General features: G+C 57.8%; 1 protein-coding gene across 1 annotated transcript in view; it reads right to left on the bottom strand.

The window, feature by feature from the left end:
• Positions 1–66: 66 nt before the first annotated feature.
• The window catches only part of IL4I1 (interleukin 4 induced 1), a 34,639-nt gene continuing 20,973 nt past the window's right edge, over positions 67–13,732 (bottom strand). The window contains exons 3-10 of the mRNA XM_082607621.1: positions 11,802–11,920; positions 9,595–9,741; positions 5,560–5,798; positions 4,758–4,870; positions 3,949–4,150; positions 1,816–1,884; positions 1,399–1,535; positions 67–1,010 (exon numbers count right to left, since the gene is read on the bottom strand). Of these exons, the coding sequence (XP_082463747.1) occupies positions 236–1,010; positions 1,399–1,535; positions 1,816–1,884; positions 3,949–4,150; positions 4,758–4,870; positions 5,560–5,798; positions 9,595–9,631 (1,572 nt within the window). The 5' untranslated portion in view covers positions 9,632–9,741; positions 11,802–11,920 and the 3' untranslated portion in view covers positions 67–235. The remainder of the gene's footprint in view (positions 1,011–1,398; positions 1,536–1,815; positions 1,885–3,948; positions 4,151–4,757; positions 4,871–5,559; positions 5,799–9,594; positions 9,742–11,801; positions 11,921–13,732) is intronic.

Below are 13,732 nucleotides of genomic sequence, written 5' to 3' on the forward strand. Positions count from 1 at the left end.
CTAATGGTTTTGCTCCCTGCAAACTGGGGAAGCGACTGAGCCAGGGAGGGGGCGGGACCACACCGCTGTTTCCAAAAATACTTTAATATTGGGTCCTCTTTTGGGTCGTGTGCGGAGCGGTGACCGCATGTAAGGCTGGAGAGTGGGTGCCCCGCCCCCTTTCGAGGCTGCGCGGGTGGTGGTGGGCGGGCGCCACATGCACATGCCCCATGCTGTTGATGGTCCGGGGGTCGTTTCAGCTGCTGGTCCGGCCGTTGATCAGGACCGCGGCCCGCAGTGCCGTCTTGACGGCCGTCTCCACCCAGCCGTGCGGGTAGGCCGTGTGCTCGCCGGCGAAGTAGATGCGGCCGTAGGGGACCGCCCAGTCGTACTCCTGACCCTCATCCTTGTCGGTTCGCCAGAGCATCGGGGGCTGCACCACGAAGCCGCCCTGGCTGTGCGGGTCCTCCGCCCAGCGCTTGACGATGCCCCTGCCGTCCCAGAGCCGGTACACGATGGGCCCGTGAAGCGCAGCCACGTCGTCGAGCGCCAAGCGCAGGGCTTCGGCCAGGCTCAGGCCAGCGAACGTGGCAGCCGCGTCCGACCACGTGTACGAGGCGAGCAGCAGCGCGCCCTCGCCAGGCGGCGGATAGAATATCATGCGCGACGGTCGGTCGGTGCTCGAGTGGCCGCCTTCGATGTGCTCGTCGTGCCAGAAGGGCCGGCGGAAGCTCAGGAACACCTTGGTGGCCGGCATGTAATGCAGCGCGCGCACCGCCTCCTGCCGCTTGCGCGTCAGCGGCGGCGTGAAGGTGATGCGCTGCAGCGCGGGCCCGCTCACCGTCAGCAGCACCACGTCGGCCGTCAAGGACTTCAGATTCCGGGCCCGGCGCGAGGGCTCGATGTGCACGCTCACCTCGTGCGTCCCCTGCTTAATCGCCACGACGGGCGCGTGCAGCAGCACAGGCCCCGACAGCGAGCTCAGCAGCGCGCGCGGCAACAAGTCCCATCCGCCCGCGATGCGGCTGTACCTGCGGCGGGGCGGGTGCGTGACGGGCTCTCGGGCCCTGCATCTCCGCAGCGGCCTCTCCCCAGACACTCCCCCCTCCCCGCTCCAGTTCTCACTTGCCGGTTGCCTCTAATCCCACCCCTTCATCTACCCCCCACCCCGAGGCCCGGGAGCAGAGCGGTGTGACCCGGGAACCCCGCCTCGTGCCCTCAGGGCCACGCCACTCTCCAGGCACCTTTCATCCCCTGGAGGAACCGGGATGCGGAGGCGAGTGTGGCGGGACCCAGCGCGCCTCTCTCCGCCCCCTGGGTCCATGCCCTCATCTCTACAGACCAAGCCCACCCCGCCAGCCCCGCCCACTCCGTACTCGCCCCATCGGCCCCCCGCGTCTGTCCAGCCCGCCGCCTCACCGGAGCCGGTCGCTGAGGCAGCTGTGAGCCCGCAGGGCCTCGGCGAAGCTGAGATAGAAGAAGCCGTCCTCGGCCATCACGTCTCCCAGGAGCCGAACGGCAGGCTGGCTCAGGTTCCCCTCCCCGAGGAGGTATTCCTGGGGGATGGCGTGGCCCAGGTCAGGGCCCAGGCAGGCTGCACCTGCCGGCTCCGTACCCCCTCCCACGGGGCCGCTCCCCGCGGAGCCTCCCCCCCCCCACTTTGTGACAGATGAGGGAAACCGAAGCCCAAAGAGGGGCGTGTCCAGCCCCGTCAGGCAGGCAGGAGGTGGCAGGCCTGGGGTCCCGGTTTCCTGCCTTCTGACCCCCCGCCCAAGGCCCCATGGGCACCCTCCTTGTCGTCGTTTCTCAGACAGCGACACCGAGGCCCTCACTCACCAGGAGCGTGTGCCTTTCAAACTTCATCATTGCCTTTCTGCAGCCCAGTGTCCGGAGATCTTTGATGGCCTGTGGAGGGACAAGCAGTGGCGCTGAGCTGTGGGGACAGGACCGGGGAGGCCCCACCTGGGGTCCAAACCTGGCTTCTCTTCCTGCTCCTGCCCGTGGCCGGCCATTTACCTCTCTTGCTCAAGCTGCCAGGATGTCGCCTGTGCTTGGCCCTCAGCCTTGCCCTCCACTGCAACTATGTCACCACCCTGGGAAGTCCTCCTGAGTCGTTCCTACCCCTCATTCCCCGGGCGTTCGGTCCACCAGGACAATGTCACACTCATCCTGGCTGGGTGTTATTTTGCCTGCCTCTGTCCCAGCCTGTGCGCTCCATGCGCTGTGTCCTTGTGGACAGTAATTATTTGTCTCAGTCAGCACTGTGTCCTTATGGACGGTAATTATCTGTTGCCTGGATCGTTGTGGGCGCAGACGGAAGTGGAGTCCCTTCTGCCACCCACCCATCAGCCCTGGCAGGGCATGACTGCTCACGGGGGTTTGTTCACAGCGCCTCCCCTGCCCACAGCCTTCTGTGGCTCCCCAGTGCCTGGAGCCGCAGAGTTTCAGCCCTCAGCCTGCCGTTCAAAGCCCCTGCCAGCCCCTCGGTCACCATCTCTTAGGGCAGCTTCAGGTCTACAGCACAGTGTCCAGTGCCCAGACCACCCTCGGGTCTCCCCCACCTCCACACCCCTGCACTTGCTCACCCCCCTCATCTTTGCCAGGCACCCAACTGGTCATCCTTCACCGCTTTGTTCAAGCCTCATCCCCTCCCGGAAGCCTCGCTGCCCTCTGTTTTCAGCCCTCTCCTTTGTCCACCTGGCTTCTCTCTTGTGGCCGGGGAACTCCCCAAAGGAGGTGTCCCTTCACTCACTCACTCACTCACTCACGCTTCCCCTCACATTTCCCTAGGCTCCTTAAACTGGGCACTGCCAGGGCACAGAAATGACCTGGACTAAGTGCCCACCCTTGTCCACGAGAGGAGATGGACAATTAGGAGCTCCCATAGGAGGCTTAGGCTGGCTCCTCCCTGAGGGCATCAGGGAAGGCTGCCTGGAGGAGGGGACACTGGAGCTGGTTCTTGAGGGATGAAAAGGGTTCCCTGGGTGGGAAAAGGAAAAGGCCTTCCAGGCAGGGTCAGTGGCATGGGTGTGGGACGGCGGACAAGCATAGTGCACACGAAGGAGCACAGAGCCGAAGGTGTTTGGGCCACCGTGAGAGTTTGGGGAGGGCAAGAAAAACTTCTTGGAGAGAAGATGGGGCTAAAGGAGTGGGAGAGACCAGACTGCTCAGGGCTTCAAACTGAGGCTAAGGTGCTAGGGAGCACAGGGGGCTGTGAGCAAGGGTGGGCCAGGGTGAGGATGCAGGGAGCGGTCCAGGCCTGAGCTGGGGCTGGAGCTGGGGGGACAGAGAGGTAGGAACAGTGTGAGACAGTTGAGGGCAGGACGGGTGGAGCTGGGGCCTGACAGGGAAGGCAGGAAGCAAGGATGGCCCCTGGATTTCTGCTTCGTGACCGGGGGTGGTGATGATGGCACTGTTGTGAGATGGGGAACCCAGGAATCTGAGTGGGTTCAGGGAAGCTGCCGCCGAGCTCTGTGGGAGCTGGAGGGTCCTGGGGGATGGCCAGGGGGAGACAGACATAGGTCTGGGTCTCAGGAGATGGACTTGGAAAACATAAGCCCACAGATCATAGTTTAAACCAAAGGTGTAGAGGGACTTCCCTGGCGGTCCAGTGGTTAAGACTCTGAGCTCCCAATGCAGGGGGCATGGATTCAATCCCTAGTCGGGGAACTAAGATCCCACATCCCACGGGCTGAATGACGCCGCCTAAAAAAAACCAAAACAAACCAACAAAAAAACCCACACGTGTAGAAAGGTGAGGTTGTCCCGGCCAGTGTGTGAGTGAGAAGGGGATGGGAGATGCGGATCAGCAGGGCTTATGGGGGAACTAAAGATGGAAGAGCCAGTGATGGGAAACCAGAAGGAATAGGAAAAGGAAAGCTAGGCCAGGAGGTGGAAAGGGCATGGGACACCACAGCGTGGAGGACAGGGGCAGGGGGACAGGGCTGCAGGGCTCGCGGATGCACCTACCCTGTTGAGAGCCATCTGGTAGATTTCTTCGGGCGAGTGGCCCTTCTCCTTGGGATGCAGCTTGTAGCCCAGCTTCTCAGGCATCTTCTCCACCACGTAGTTCCGCAGCTTCACCTCATTCACCTCCGTCCACGTGTTCTTGTCGTACTGGGTGAATTTGGTCAGATTGAGTCCCAGGCGCTTGCAGAGCTCATGGAGGATCCTGAGGGAGTGGGAGCCGCTGGTGAGGGTCGGGCGGGGGAGGTGGGGGCCCCTCTCCCCAGTGGGGCTTGGAGAAGGGAAGGGGGTGGGTGGGGCAGCTGGGGACGGGGCTTGGGGCTGGGCATGAGGCTGGAGCTGGGCTAGACTGGGGGTCGTCAGTGCCAGAGACGGGAATGAAAGGGGAACAAGGCTGGAAGGCTGAGGGTGCAGCACTTCAGGACTGGGTTTGGAGGGGGAAGTCGCTTTCACTGGGGATCAAGTAGGAATGGGGACAGAGCTGTGTTGGATGGGGGTGGGAGCTGGGGATGGGCAAAGGACCAGGGTCGGGGAAGATAGAGCTGGGGGTCTGGAAGGGCTGGACGCAATGGCCTGAGCACTTCAGGGGTTCAGTGGTGGGGCTGGAGCGGGAGGCCTGGAAGTGTCAGGAAAAGAACAGAGCTGGAGGCTGGGTCTAGGCCTGACTTGACTGGGGTGCCAGGTTTGGGGTCAGAGTTGAGGTTCGTGCTGGCACTGGAGCAGTGATTGAGTTGGTAATCTGGTTGAGACTGGGCTCAGAGGTAGGGCCTGGGGTGGTCCCGCGCCTGCCTGGCTCCCAGGTCAGGCCCCACCTGTGCGAGCTGGGCATGCGCATGGCTCCCAGCTCCCCAATCCAGCCGGTCTTCCAGTCCCGGTAGGTGAAGATTCGGCCCCCAATCCTGTTGTCTGCCTCCAGGATGGTGACCTGAGGGACGATGGGCAGCAAGCAGGTGCTTTAGCTCCTCCCACTGACTCCCCATCTCCACCCTGTCGCAGCCCCCCCGCCGTGCACCTACCCAACCTTCCATCCCCACAGCAGCACAGATGGAGATGAAAGAAGGATCTTTTTTATGGGGAGGTGGGAGGGGCTGGTGGGAGAACAGAAAGTCATAGTGAACATGTACAATATGACAATTTCCAGACTGCAGCAGGAAGGCCGCTGGCCAGATTTCAGAGGGACTTCCCAGCTCAGGGAGTGGGGAGATTTCTTGTGTGTACTGAAGCCACTGGCCTGGCCCATACTCATTCTTGGATTTCAGTGAGAGGGACAGTGGTTAGACTTCAGGGGGCACTTCCCCTTGTGTGGAGTTTCCATCTCCACCAACACAAATTGCCCCCAGGAAGTTGGAGGAGGTTTCAAGGGACTTTCCTCCAGGATGAGAGTGGGGCAGGGAAAGTCAAAGCCCCCTCAGCACAGACACATGTTCCCTCTGGGCTTCATGTTAGAGCAGAGGGTTCCAGGCCTCGCTCCCCAGACCACAAGGAAAGCATAGCTCCCTCTCTCCGCCTCCCAACACCCCCACCCCTCAACAGGGACGTGGCCAGGCCCCTCTACCCAGGACTCCCAGCCGCAGCAGGAAAGACTCAAGGTAGACAGCAAGCAGCACTTCTCACCTTGTGTCCAGCATCGCTGAGCACCTTGGCGGCCAACAACCCAGCCATGCCCGCACCAACCACAGTCACCCTCTGGGGTTTCGAGGTCCGATTGAGGCCCAAGGTCAGGACTCTGAGCAGCTGCTCATAGTCGGGGTCCCGCATGCATTTCTCGAAGGGGTCGTGGCTCTGGGCAGTTTGCCAGTCCAGGGAGGCCGCCAGGCTGAGGAGGACGGGGACCAGGGCGAGGAGGCGCCAGGCTGGGGGGAAGAAGGACAGGGTCAGCGGGTATGTGGGGAGAGAAAAGCGGGCTCCGCCCCCTCCCCTGCCTACTTACCCAAGGAGTCCATGTCTCTCTGGGGGAGACGTTGTCTGGGTTGGAGGGGAAGCAGGGCCACTGTGACAGGAGCCTGTGTGCCCCCGAGCCTGGCCCGCTGTGGGCTGCCCCGTGCCCCCCTCAGCCCTCCCCACTATGGCCCTGGTCTCTCTAGACGTGTGTGTCCCCTGATCCCGGGCTAGCCAGCTCCTGGTCTCTGCTCACCTGTCTGCCCTCCTCTCCTGTCTCTCCTCTCTGTCCCTCCTTTCTCTCACCTCCTCTGGGTCTCCCTGTTTCTCCCTTATCTGCCCTGCTCAGCCCTGTCTCCCCATCTGTTTCCATGGGGCCCAGCCTCTCTGCAGCCTCCTTGCTACCTCGGCCTCCAAAGGCAGCAGCACCTCCTCTCTCCCCTGTCCACTCCGCCTGTCTGCCGAGTCCCCCCTCTCGGTCCTTAAACCGAGCCGAGCCCCGCCCTCCCCTCCCTTCTGGGAAATTGAGCTGTGGGAAATGAAACTCCTTTCCCGGGCGGCGGGTCAGATGCTCAGAGTCTAGTTGAGGCTAGAGGGGACGCGGCGGAGAGGGAAGGGGTCGGGAGGAAGAAGATCAGTCTGGCCTGCCCGAGCCCTTGGTCCCCCCGATGTGATCGCAGGGCCCCTGTGTCTGTCCTCTCCTCTGCCCTCTCTGCCTCTTTCATTCTCAGAGCAGGGGGAGAGGCGGCCTCTCGCCTTGGGACTGCGTGTGCCCTGCGACAGCCTCTGAGTCCTTCTCTGTCAGCCGTCCCTGTGCTCTCTCTGGAGGGCCCTCGCTGGCCCCCGCCACATGGCCGCTCTGAGCTCAGTGAAACGGGCACAGCAGGGGACTCGCAGGCAGCAGCTCATGGTCGGTGGCACGAGCTCTGGGCCAGCCTGCCTGGGTCCTGAGTCTGGCACCTGCCAGCGGGGGACTTGGAGCAGGCCTTCCCCTCTCTTTGGCGCTGGTATCATCTGTCAAGGGGGGGCCGCTCCTGTGCTGGAGGGAGTAGGCAGTGAATCCAGGTCGGGGCCCTGGGAACAGCAGCCGGGTCAGTACTAGAAGCTGCTTCTTAGGAAATGCCAGCTGCTGCCGCCGCGGGGGTGCTGGAGGGATTCAGTGAAGGCCCCCTGGACCCCAGCCCTGCACAAGGAGCCCGTCCCCGCTGCGCTGAGAACCACTGTGACGCTCGGCTCAAGCTAGGGCTTCGGCGGGGGGCACCTCGGAGAAACTGTCCAGTGCTTCTGTCTCTCCCCCTGGCTTTGGCCATCCCCACCCACTGTCCGTGGGCCCTTTTCTCCTCAGGGGCGAGGGGCAGGCAGTGAGAACAGGGTGACCCGGCTCCAAGGAGCCACTGTGTGGCTCATGGCTTCGGGGCTTTAGCCAAGGGGACACATCGTGGGTCCCTTGAAGGGGGTGGGGAGAGGCAATCTTGGGGATTTTTCTTGAGGTCGGAGGAGAGAGCACCAGGCGAGTGGTGAGGAGGGAAGCCAGTGGGCGGCAGGTCCTCTGCAGCAACCAGTTGGGAAAATCCAAACAGTAAATCAAAGAGGGATGTGGTTTGATGGAGGTACGGGGCTGGAGGGGGTGCATACCAGTGAGTCAGAAAACATCTGATGCGGGTGGGAAGGCGGTGGCCAAGAAGGAAACAAAATCAGTGAGCTGGACACTGAGAGAAAGGGCGAGAGTCAGCAAAAACCAGCAGCGAGAGGGTTGCCGCTCTCTGAGGTGGCCTGTGCTCAGAGCTCTGCCCTGGGTAGAGGAGGAATCTGAGGCTCAGAGGTGGCCAGGGGCCGGGCAGGGGCGGACCCCAGGACTTGCATAGGCCTCAGAGCTGGCAGGCCTTCTCATCGCAGACCCCGCCTGCTTCATTCACAATGACGTGGAGGGTTGGCGTGCCAGAACTTACACACCGTGTGAGGGAGGGGGAACCTGGCCCGCGGCGGGGAAGGCACTTGCCCTGGGTCCCACAGTGGGAAACAGCAGAACTGGGAGTCCACCTGATCCCAGGTCCCTACCCCAACCCCGTCCCCTTCCCGGAGGCCCCTCTGCTCTATGGCCTCACGGCAATGTCCCACACAGAGAAAGGGAGCAGCAAGAACATGGAAGCAGAAAGGGATGGAGCCAGCAGAGCCAAGGGGCTCCCAGGGCATGTCTGGGCAAGGGGTGCGGGTCCGCAGAGCATCTGGGGGGCCCTCCCGGGGTCCCTGGGTTGACCCCATGGTCTCTCCTGCACAGGGTCTCTGTTCACAGTCCCCCCGGCTCCGGGCACACCCCCAGTTCAACCCCTGGACTCTATGGAAGGCGTGTAGCCTTACCCCAGAGACCCCATGCAAGGAGTCAGGCGGGGAGGCGAGCAGGACTCACGGAGGCTATGAGGGCAAGGCCTGCTCGGTCTGCTTGATGCTGATAAAGTGACGGTGGGTCCTGCTGAGTACTGCATGCCCGACACGCTACACGTTCTACTTCATTGACTCCAGTGACAACTCTGACAGGGTGGGTTGAGCTGTCCCCATTTTACAGTGGAGAAAACGGGGGCCCAGATCAGGCACCAGCTAAGAAGGGGCAGAACCTGTGTTTGATCCCAGCAGCGCGGCTCCAGGATGGCTACCACTTGGTTAGCTCAGGCTCGTGGACCGGGGATGGGGCCTGGGCAGGGGCTCTCCGTCTCGGTGCTATGCAGTTGGGACCATTTTTGTGAGGAAGGTCCTGTGCATTGTAGGATGTTGAGTAGCATCACTGGCCTCTACCCACTAGATGCCAGTAGCACTTGCCCCTCAAGGCTTAACAGCTACAAATGTCTCTAGACATCGCCAACCGTTGCCAGGGGAAGGGGAGGCAGAATCGCCCCGGCTGAGAAGCACTGGGCTAGGGTTCGGTTGATGTTGGTGAACACCCAACATCAGATATGGCCAGATATGGTCCACGGTACAGTTGGCAGGAAAAGAAATGCTGGAAGGCCATACACCAAAGGTTGTTTTGGGGTGAAGAGATTATGATTAATTTGGGGGTTGCTTTGGTAGAAATAACTGGATCTTCCAGACTCATTCCTGATAAAATCAGAGATTGGTGTTAGGGCTGAATTTAGGGTATTAGGGTATGAATTAGGGTCATGAGAAAGAGTGGTTTGGATTAGGTTAGGTTTCCTAAGCTTGTGAGTAGGAGAAATAGAACACACAGCGAGAACTAAGGGTGGGGGCAGATGGTGGGAAAGACCTGGGGCTTTTTCAACCCTTTCAGGTAAAAATTGCCTCTAGGGAGAAAACCCTACCTTATTTGGCTGGCTTCTAGAACCACAATGACAGTTCTAATGGGGTTAGGTCACATCCGAAGCGGCCAGAGACCTGGCCCCGCTCCCCGCCCCCCGGGGGGCCTCTGTGGCCCCTCAGGGCAGCTACTAGTGATGGTGGCCACAGAGATGGGCAACGGACAGGGCTAGTGCCTTATATATATTCTTCCCTCTGAGTCAGTCCAAAGACCCTGAGTGGTCAGTATTAAAACTTTCACCGAGTCTCAGAGGAGGGCAGGGCCTACCCAGAGGATGCCAAGGGCCCCAGGCAGAAGTCGGGGGTCCAGACCTGGATGGGGAGGGGTACAGAGGGCAGAGGACAGACCTACTTGAGGCCCTGATCTCTGGCCTGACCCCTAGACAGGGGCCCCCTTCCCTCAGAGCCCCCTTGCCCCTCCTTCCCCAGTTTCCAGAACCCCAGGGCTCTGATGGGGGCACTCACTGCATGGCTGGCTCTGGCGGGCTCTCTCAGCGCCCATGGCCTTTCTGGTTAGCCCGGGATAGAAGTCATCGTTGGCCGTGTGCGAAACCAGGCTGAGTGGTGCTGGCTCTGTCCCGATTCCCTTGTTAGACCAGAGATGCCAGGGTCCTGGTGTGGGGTCAGAGCAGTTGGGAGGCTGTGGAGCGCAGATGCGCCCTTCTCGGAAGTTTTTTATTACGGAAAATTTCAAACATATATAAAAACAGACTAGGATGATGAAGCTAGGTGCATTCATCGCCTCATAGCCTATCTTGTTTCATTTACACTTTCTCCCTCCCCCACTGATTATTTTACAGCAAACTCCAGACATATTATCATTTTTGTAGGTGAATACTTCAGGACGTTTCTGTAAGACAGAAGTTGGCAAACTTTTTCTATAAACATTTGAGGCTTTTGGGGCCATGTGGTCTCCACCTCGCCTACTCAACTCTGTCTTCCCAGCAGTCACAGCATGTAAATGGATGGGTGTGGCTGTGTTCCAATAGAACTTTACTTACAAAAACAAGAAGTGGGGTCACAGTTTGCCAACCTCTGCGCTAAAAGAACAGAACTTGGTGGGAGGGATAAATTGGGAGCTTGCGATTGGCATATATACACTGCTATATATAAAATGGATAACTAATAGGGACCTACTGTATGGCACAGGGAACTCTACTCAGTACTCTGTAATGACGTATATGTGAATGGAATCTAAAAGAGTGGATTTATGTATAACTGATTCACTTTGCTGTATAGCAGAAAATAACACATCGTAAATCAACTACACTCCAATAAAAATTAATTTAAAAAAGATAAGAACTTATTTGCTTTTTCAAAAATAAAACTCCAATACCATTATCACATTTAAAAATGATATTAAATCAATGCTTACACTTCCCTGATTATCTCAAAACGTGTGTTTTTTTCCTTTGGGCCACGCCATGAGGCATGCAGGATCTTAGTTCCCCGACCAGGGATCGAACCTGTGTCCCCTGCACTGGGAGCGCGTAGTCTCAACCACTGGACCACCAGGGAAGTCCCATCACAACTTTTTTTTAACAGTTGGTTTGAATCAACATTCACAGAGCCCACACTGCATCTAAGTGATACTGAGTATCTTTGTCAGGAAGTGTCACTTTCAGTTCAGTGGATTTGGGGGTCTATGTTCTTAGAACCCAGGGGTGGGGGTCTGATGTGGCCCCATGGCCCCAGGCTAGGCCTGAGCCTAGCAGAGCAGCACACCTGGGCTCTGCCTCGGGGAAATCTCAGCAGGTCATGGGGTTGAACCAGGATGGTGTCTGGAGGTGAGGTGTGGGCAGTGCCCAGGTGGGTCTCTGGAGTGTGAAGTGACCAGTGCCAAGGTGTGTGAGGGCTGTGGGACAGGCCCAGGGGCGGCTCAGGACAGTTAGGTCTGGCTGGGGGTTGGCTGGTGTCCACAAGCAGACCTGACTTCTGAGGGTGAGGGATTTTGTTCCTGGGAAGTTCTGCAGAGAGCTGCTGGTCTGAGGGCAGACTTTTAAAGCACCAAGGCAATTTTGAGGTCGATTGAAAACCTTGGGAGCAGTGGTGTGCTGGAGCTGGCTCACACCTATTCACGAGAGCTGACCATTTAATTTTCGGATCTCTTTTTTGGTTTTGCTTTGCGAGCCATTATTTAAAAATTGAAATATTTACAATTAATTTTATTAAAAACAAAGATAATGCTCAAAATTCATCTCTTAATTATCTGATTACCTTTTACTATTACGTATATACTCTCGAGGTGAATTAGTTGCATCTATACAGTGTGTGTCAATTTCCCAAATTAGTGTTTGGTGACTTCACCTTGGTGGCTTGAAATCAGCCACTGTGGGAGAATTTACACCATGGGAATGGGCATATGCTATCAGAGGGCTGACTGCTACCAGCACACCACTGCTTGAGACTCATTTGTTTCAACTTCCCTTTGGAGATCAAGGCTGCTCGACCTCTGGAAATCTCTGGTTGTTTCAAACATCTGACTCTTTGATGCCCACCTGTGCCAGATGAGGCAGGGGCATCATCCTGGGGAAAGGGCTGGGCCATAATGGAGGCAGTTGTTTGAGGGTGTCTTGGAGATGAAAAGCGAGCTGTTACCATAAACCCACAGTTGCCACTCTTACCCCTAAACAGGGAGAAGAAATGCCGTAACAGCTTACTGAGAGATTCACCTTTAAAAGCCTCTGACTCCGAATTTAGTCACCACGCTTGTCTTCATGTTAATTAATGAAGAGGAACTTAAGGAGAGGCCATTTGTCTGGACTGACAAGGAAATGCATCTGTTTTCTTCCTAGAAAGGGAAACTGCAATTACAATGAAGCCAGCATCCACGGGGTGGTACCCAGTCAGCTGCTGACCCTGTTGCAATCTTGGGAATGCCCCTGGCTCCCCCAGGAAGACGCCGGAGCCATTCCCCCCATGGTGCCCCCACTCTGGCACGGCTGCTGTGTTGATTTATTATAATCGCTTTTGTTCTTCAAAGTGGGGTGCCCAGGCTTCCCTGGTGGTGCAGTGGTTGAGAGTCCACCTGCCGATGCAGGGGACACGGGTTCGTGCCCCAGTCTGGGAAGATCCCACATGCCGCGGAGCATCTGGGCCCGTGAGCCATGGCCGCTGAGCCTGCGCGTCCAGAGCCTGTGCTCCGCAACGGGAGAGGCCACAACAGTGAGAGGCCCGCGTACCACAAAAAAACAAAACAAAACAAAACAAAAGTGGGGTGCCCGAGATCCCTTGGGTTGTGGGACGAAAATATTAGAACTTCAATTTGTTTTTATTAAAAAAAAAATACAGGGCTTCCCTGGTGGCACAGTGGTTGAGAGTCCGCCTGCCGATGCAGGGGACGTGGGTTCGTGCCCCGGTCCGGGAAGATCCCACATGCTGCGGAGCGGCTGGGCCCGTGAGCCACAGCCGCTGAGCCTGCAAGTCCGGAGCCTGTGCTCCGCAACGGGAGAGGCCACAACAGTGAGGGGCCCGCGTACCGAAAAAAAAAAAAAAAGTGTCACTAAAAAAATTACAACTATAAGGAAGCAATTAAGCTCCACTAATGTTTAATATGCAAAGTAATAGGTATACGCATTGGAAATGCAAGCTCCAGGAATTTTTTTTTTTCTTATCGAGATTGTGTAGCCCCTGCCAGTGACCTCATGCACAGAGAATTATCGTTCCATTTTTGAAACCCCAATGCTAGATCAGGATCTGGTAGGTAGCAGGTGCTCCAAAGATGGATGCTGAATGAATACATGTAGGTAAAACACTACTTCCTACTTTCTAAGGGGACTCAAGGCCTCCCCATCTCTCCTCACCTCAGGTGAGGGAGTCAGATACGGGTCCCGGATGAAGTCATGGCTCACAGATGGCACAAAGGGCCACTGTTGCAGGGGCCGGAGCCTTCGGAGAGAAGCAACTGGGGTTGTCGGGTTCTCCCTCCTCTAGCTCGTTCCCCTCCCTCTTCCACGGCTTCTGCTTGGATGGTTCTTAGAAGCCCAAGATAGCCTGAGGAAATGACTCATGATCATGACTTTGGGAAACTGGCCCATACATGTCCAGCGTCCTTGGGCCCTCCTTAGCCAAAACACGGCTTAGTGTGGCACAGGCTGAGGGAGGCTGGAGGGCAGACTTCCAATGCCCTGCACCAGGAGCAAGATCTGAGTGCTCGGCATCACTAGCGCCTACAAGGGCCAGGGTCGGGGGAGAACGTCAGGCCAGTATCTGGAAATCACCCGATACAAAGCTGCAGCCCAGCTTTACCTGTTGCCCACTGTTGAAGCATAACTAGAACCCTCCGGCCAGCCCCAGGTAACAGGGAGGGGGATGCTGCTGATGACACGCCTCGGGGATGGTGACACATGACTGGGTATTTACACGTACTGGAAGATATGACCCAGCTATAACGGGTTTCCCCACCGGCTCCTCTCCTGCCATCAGCACCAGAGGAACCCACGTTGCGAACATGTGTATGTGTGTATGTACGTGTATGCACGCCTCGGCAGTGCATTTAGGTTTGCTTGCTTCTGAGTTTCAGACAAATGGCATCCCACTTGATCTGGAACCTGCTCTTTTCCCAGCCTTCTTCTAAGTTATCCACATTAACAGCAGCTTTTTT

The sequence above is a fragment of the Mesoplodon mirus genome (assembly GCF_964341445.2).
Source record: "Mesoplodon mirus genome assembly, chromosome: 19".
Lineage (NCBI taxonomy): Eukaryota > Metazoa > Chordata > Mammalia > Artiodactyla > Ziphiidae > Mesoplodon > Mesoplodon mirus.